General features: G+C 38.3%; 1 protein-coding gene across 1 annotated transcript in view; it reads left to right on the top strand.

The window, feature by feature from the left end:
- Positions 1-410: 410 nt before the first annotated feature.
- The window catches only part of LOC102849817 (transmembrane protease serine 11B-like protein-like), a 39,239-nt gene continuing 32,642 nt past the window's right edge, over positions 411-7,007 (top strand). The window contains exon 1 of the mRNA XM_006896831.1: positions 411-520. Within this exon, the coding sequence (XP_006896893.1) occupies positions 411-520 (110 nt within the window). The remainder of the gene's footprint in view (positions 521-7,007) is intronic.

Raw genomic sequence — 7,007 nt, 5'->3', positions numbered from 1 at the left:
CCCCCACCCCCGAATATAATCCACTCTGCAACCCTCATTGCATACTCCTACGATAAACATAATGCCCTAAAATATAATACTTTTAAACTATTCTCTCCCCCATAGGCTTCAATGCTGTAAACATATTTCATCAAGTTTTTCTCAGTCACCTTACTTCTTAAGATGAAATACTGCATAGTAACATAGACAATTAATTATCAACTTCTGAAAAATATTCTATCCATAAATATTCTCCAAATTGTTACTTTCCCCCCAATCTTACTGTCTCTACTTAGGGTCATATCACTCCATTGCATGGATTACAATCATCAGTCTTCTACTTTCATTTTCCCATCATTTAAAGTTATTACTGTGTATGCTAATTGCATATCCATCTTAAGTACTATTTTTCAGTTTATCATCCTGCGGTGATGTGTGTTGCTGTGATGATGGAAGCTGTGACACCAGTATTTCCAATATCAGCATTGTCACCCATGGTTGAAAGAATTAAAGAGAAATTCCAGCCTAAATGGGCTAGAAAGTATTGATAGTCTACATCTGGAACAACAACAAAAACCCAGTCAGTAAATCCTTATGAATAGCAACAGAACATTGTCCGATATAGTGATAGACGATGAGACCCTCTCTTTCCCCAAATTAGAAGACACTCGGACTATGACTAGGGTAGACATGCCTCCTCGAAATAGTAAAATTTAATGACATAAGTTGAGTAAAGCTTTCAAGACTTATATATGCTGATGTGATAAGGTTCAAAATGAGAAGACAGAGCTAAATACATCTGTAAAAACTGGAGCATTGAATAACACAAGGTATCAGTTTGTAAAAAGTGAAATGAAATGCATGAAGATCCATATACTAGACATTTTGTTGTTGTTGTTATGTGCTGTCAAGTTGAGTACAACTCATAACGACCCTACACACACAATAGTTCTGAACCTTGCTCTATCTTGAACCAATTTCATTGTCTCTGATTCACCTACCCTGATCACCACAGTTACTGTGTCAATCCATCCATCTCATCCGGGGGTCTTCTCTCCTGTACTGTCCCTCCACCCTACTAAGCATAATGTCCTTCTCTAAGGACTGGTCCCTTCTGGCCACATGCCCAAAGAATTTGAGACAGAGCTTCAAAATCCTTGCCTCCAAAGAGCAACAACATGCTAGGTATTAGTGAGATGAAATGGACCTTGAGCTAAGGTGGCCTAGTGGTAAAGCATTGCACTGCTAACTCAAGGACAGGTGGCTTGAATTCAGCAGTCATTCTGCAGGAGAAAGATGGGTTATCTTCTGCCATGGGATTTACAGCCTCTGAAGATCCACTTTCCCATGTGATTTATAGCCTCTAAAGATCCTCACAGGGTCAGCTCTGGGTTAGTTCTGATTCAAAGTGACACAACAACAACAACAACAACAACTACCTTAGCTATGTTGTTGTTAGATGCTATTGAGTCAAATGCTATTCATAGCCACCATATGGGAATCAGATCAGAACCTTGTGCTGCACGATTCTCACAATGTTAACATGCTCAGGTCCCCTGTAGTTGTCACTGTGTGAATCCATCCCACTGAGGATCTTTCCTTCTTTCATTGACCCTGTGTCTTTCCTAGCAGGATGTCTTTTTCCTAGTATTTCTTCATCTTTGCCTCTATGGAGCACTCTGGATGCATATCCTCCAAGACAAATTGGAGTGGTCATTTGGGATATTTATTACTATTCTCTAAAACCAAATTCCAATTCCAAGGCATCAATTCTACTTGAATTTTCTTTATTCATTATCTGACTTTCAGATGCATAGGGAGTAGTTATAAATACAATGTATATAAATGAATGAAATACTTTAGGCAGAATATGAAATGATACAGGAAGTATTAAAAGAAGATGGAAGGAATATACTGAGTCATTGTATCAAAAGGAATTGACAGACACAGAAGAATTTAATGAAATAACATATGAGCAAGAGCCTATGGTGATGAAGGAAGAAGTTCAAGCTGCTTTGAAGGAAATAGAAAAAAAAAAGAAAAAAAAAGGCCCCAGGAATAGATGGTATACCAGTTGACGTATTTCAGCTAACAGATGCTGCCTTGGATGTGCTCACCAAGTTGTGCCAAGAAATCTGGAGAACAACCACTTGCCCAACTGACTGGAAGAGATCTATATTTGTTCTCATTCCAAAGAAGAGTGACCCAACAGAGCGTGGAAACTACAGAACAATATCATTGTTTTCACATGCAAGCAAGATTCTACTGAAGATTATCCAAAAATGACTGGAACAGCACATCAGCAGAGGATTGCCAGAAGTCCAGGCTGGGTTTAGAAGGAGTCATGGTACTAGGGATATTGTAGCTGATGTTAGATGGATCTTAGCTGAAAGCAGGGAATACCAAAAGAATGTCTATCTGTGTTTCATTGATTATGCAAAGGCGTTTGACTGTATGGATCATAACAAACTGTGGCTGACTCTGAGAAGAATGGGAATCCCAGAACATTTAACCGTGCTAATGCGAAACCTATACTTGGGCCAGGAGGCAGTCATTAGAACAGAGCAGGGTAACACTGCATGGTTCAAAATTGGGAAGGGTGTATGCCAGGGATGTGTCCTGTCTCCATACCTTTTCAACCTGTATGCAGTGCAGATTATCTGGGAGGCTGGGCTCTATGAGGAGAATTGTGACATCAGGATTGGTGGAAGATCTATTAACAATCTGCATTATGCAGATGACACAACCCTGCTTGCTGAAACCGAGGAGGACCTCATGCACTTGCTGCAGAAGGTCAAAGACTGCAGCCTTCATTATGGATTGAGTCTCAATGTCAAGAAGACAAAGATTCTCACCACTGGACCAATTGGTAGCATCAGGATGGATGGTGAAGAGATTGAGATTGTTCACAGCTTCAGTTTGTCCGGCTCCACAATCAACACTCTTGGCACCAGCAGCCAGGAAATAAAGAAACGTATTGTGATGGGAAAGTCTGCTGTTAGGGACCTCTCTACTCAAGAGCAACGGTGTCTCTTTGGAGACTAAGATGCGCCTCATACATGCCATGGTCTTTGCAATCACTTGTTATGCATCAGAAAGTTGGACAATGACTAGGGAGGATAGAAGGAGAATTGATGCTTTTGAGCTGTGGTGCTGGAGAAGAGTATTGAATGTACCCTGGACTGCCAGGAAAACAAACCGAATCATCCTAGAGAGGGTTAAACCAAGCTACTCCTTGGAGGCAAGGATTCTGGGACTTCGTCTGACATACTTTCGGCATGTTGCAAGGAGGGACAGGTCTTTGGAGAGGCACATCATGCTTGGGAGGGTGGAGGGACGGCCGAAGAGGGGAAGACCCTCTATGAGATGGATTGACTCAGTGACTGGGGTAATCGGGATGGGTGTGTCAGAGGCAGTGTGATTGGCACAGGATAGAGCAGGATTTAGGGCTGTTGTACATAGGGTCCTTATGAGTCGCAAATGACTCGACGGCACATAACAGCAACAACAACAATATAAATGAAACATAATGTTTATGACTTTTTTATGCAAACCAATATATTTTAAAAAAATCATGACTTAAGTGAAGCATACCTTAGTCTTTAAACTGGCATCTTGCTCTTTAGTCTATTTGAAGTGTATTTGACAGCAGATTTTCCCAATGCAATATACCTGTTTTGATTTCTTGACATTTGCTACCATAAGTCTTGATTGTGGATCCAAGCAAAATCAAATCTTTGACAACTTTAATCTTTTCTTCATCTGTCATGATGTCATCTATTGACTCAGTGATGAAGAGTTTTGGTTTCTTTATATTTAAGATGTAATTCATATAAAAGTCTATTGGTTTTGATCTTTCATGGCATGTGTTTCAAGTTCTCTTCACTTTCTGCAAGCAAAGTTATGTCATCTGTGTAGCTGATGAGTTTTCCCAAATCCTAATGCCATATTCATCTTCACATAGTACATCTTCTTAAGTTGTCTTTTCAGCATTCAGATCGAATCACTGTAGAGAAAGGAAACTGTCCTCATGAACATCTTTCCAGCTTTTAAATCATGCAGTATTCTTTTGTTCCATTGGCAATGACTTCTTGGTCTCTAAATTCTACATGAGTACAATTAAATATTCTGTGATTCTCAGTCTTCTAAATATTAGCTCTCATTTTTACATGATCCACATGGTCAAATAACTTTTAATAATCAATAAAACTGAAGTAAACATATTTTTATCATTTTCAGCTTTCAGCCATCTGACATCAGTACTAATATCCGTCACACCACAGCCTCTTATGAATCCAGATTGTATTTCTCATTGTTCCCTATTGGTACACTATTTCAATAAATTCTGAATAATCTTCAAAGTAGAACTTAAATATATTCTATCTGAATTTAGAGACCATCTCAAGCAAAGATGTGATGCATTAAATACTAATGACTAAAGAATAGGATGACATAAAATTTTATACATGAAGAACGCCAAAAGTTACTAAAAACTAAGAAAATTAAAAATATCAAGAGATTGAAACTTTCTCTAGAACAAAGACGTATTTGCTTATGAAAATGGGGAAAAAAAGATATTTTCCAACAGAAACTACATTGCCTACAAACAAAATTCTACTGAAGATACTTAAAAATTATTTGCAGCAGTTTGTTGCCATAAACTTGCCGGATATTGATGGTAGAGTCAAAAGAGGAAAGGGACTCAAAATCATCATTACTAATAACAGATAGATTGTGACTCGAAGCAAGACATACCAGGGAAAAAGATTGATTTTGTTTTATTGACTATGCGAAGGCATTTTACTGTGTGGATCACAATAAATTATGGATAACATTGAAAAAAGAAAGGAATTTCCAAACACTGTATTTTGCCCGTGAAGAACTTATATGTAGACAAAAAAGTGATAATTTTACCATAAAAAAATAGATATTACATGGTATAAAATTGGGAAATATGTGTTAATGTTATATCTTTTCAGCATACTTATTTCAGTCGTCTTGTTAAGCAAATAATGCAAGTAGATCGACCCCTTTGATTTATCTCAACAAATACTTTAATGTTCCAAATAGCATGCTCTTATTAGGTTATTAGAAACCATGGAGTCAAGTAAAACTCATACTGTTGCTATGAATAACTGATCTCAACCCTATCCTATCCAAGGCCATCCTCATCATCTGTGACAGGGCTGAGTCCATTGCTTCAGTCACAATGTCAATCCATCTTCCTGAGGATCTTCCTCTCTTTCACTGACCCTCCACCTTTCAAAGTGTGATTACCCTTTTCAAGGAATAGCCTTTCTTAGCAACATGACCAGGATATGCGAGATGAAGCTTCACCATCCTGCCTTTAAGGAACACTTTGACTTCACTTTCTCCACGGCATATCTGTTGTTTGGCAGTCCATGAGACATTCAATACTCTTTACCACCATCACCACTACTCAAAAGCATTGATTATTCTGTCATCCTTATTTATTGTCTAGCTCTCAGGCACATAGTATGCAACTGGAAAGACCATGGTTTGAATCAAGCACTCGTTATTCTTTAAACTGACAACATTGTTCTTTAGGACAGTGTAGAGGTTCCTGACAGCAGATTTTCTCAATGTTATACGTCTCCTGATCTTCTGATTGCTATTGTGAGGGTTGTTGATTATGGATCCAAATGAATCCGTTGACAATTTTAATCCTTTTTTCCATCTATCATGATGTTGCTTTTTAGCTCAATAGGGAAGATTTTTATCTTCTTGAAGTTGAGGGATCTAATCCATATTGAAGGCTGTAGTCCTTGATTTTCTGCTTGCTTTCAGCAAGCAAGGTTGTATAATCTTCATAATGCTTGTTGCTGATAACCCTAGCTATAAAAATAGTGATGTTGCTTCAGACCATGCATGGTTATGACTCACTCACTCACTACTGTCAAGTCAGTTCTAACTCATAGTCACCCTCTAGGGTTTCTCAGACCATTAGTTGCAAATGGAGGGGACTCTCAGTTTCTCATGGAGCTGTTAGTGTCTCCCTAGGACATGCAGACTCTTGATTAGCCATGAAACACATTATAGACTACACCACCAGAGCTCCTTGAACACAATCGGACTTGATAGATAAATTATACTCTTTAAAAATAGGATACACTAAAACAGAAAAAGCTTCTAAGTTGTTCATATTTTCTTCCCACCCTCCACACATTGTAAAATTTTTACTTGTTCTGTTACTACCCAGATAGAAATAAATGTGCAGTCCTTTACCAGGCAAAATTTTCACTTATTATAATTTTGTTGTGATTCACTGGCCACAAGCAGGAACCTGTTGTTGTTATTGTTGTTAGGTACAATCGAGTTGAACATAACTCATAGTGACTCTTTGAACAAAAGATCTGATCCTCGTTCTATCTTGTGACATCCTTGCACTTTCTGACACACAACAGCCCATTGCAGCAGTCACAGTATCAATCCATCTGGTTGAGGGCCTTCCTCTTCCTCATCAACCCTCCACCCTTCCCAACTTCTCTAAGGAACAGCATCTCCTATCAAAATGTCCAGAGTATGTGAGGTGAAGTCTCATCATTTTTGCCTCCAAAGAGCACTTCAGCAACATCATCTCCATAACATTTCAGTTGGTTCTCTTGGACATCCATGGTATGTTCGGTGCTCTTTTTCAACATCACAGTTCAAACTAGCTGTCAAACATGTAGATAAATTGGTATCATTCATAATTTCCTTGGAAAAAATTATAATATAATAAAATATAATAAAGTCTCTTGGTAAATTGTAAGGGAAACACCTTTTTTTTCTCCTTCAAATGTCTTTTCTTGTTAAAATAGTAAAAGAAAATAGAAGCTCAAACCCTTTACTATTGAGTTGATTCTTACTCCCAGTAATCCTCACAAACAGGACAATCAAACAAATTATTTCGTTCTAATGCGAAACTTATACTTGGACCAGGAGGAAGTCGTCAGAACAGAGCAAGGGAACACTGCATGGTTCAAAATTGGGAAGGGTGTACGCCAGGGATGTGTCCTGTCTCCATA

The sequence above is a fragment of the Elephantulus edwardii genome, unplaced genomic scaffold (genome assembly GCF_000299155.1).
Source record: "Elephantulus edwardii isolate Elephantulus edwardi_28Jun2011 unplaced genomic scaffold, EleEdw1.0 scaffold00192, whole genome shotgun sequence".
NCBI lineage: Eukaryota > Metazoa > Chordata > Mammalia > Macroscelidea > Macroscelididae > Elephantulus > Elephantulus edwardii.
This window is presented reverse-complemented; position numbering and strand designations above follow the sequence as displayed.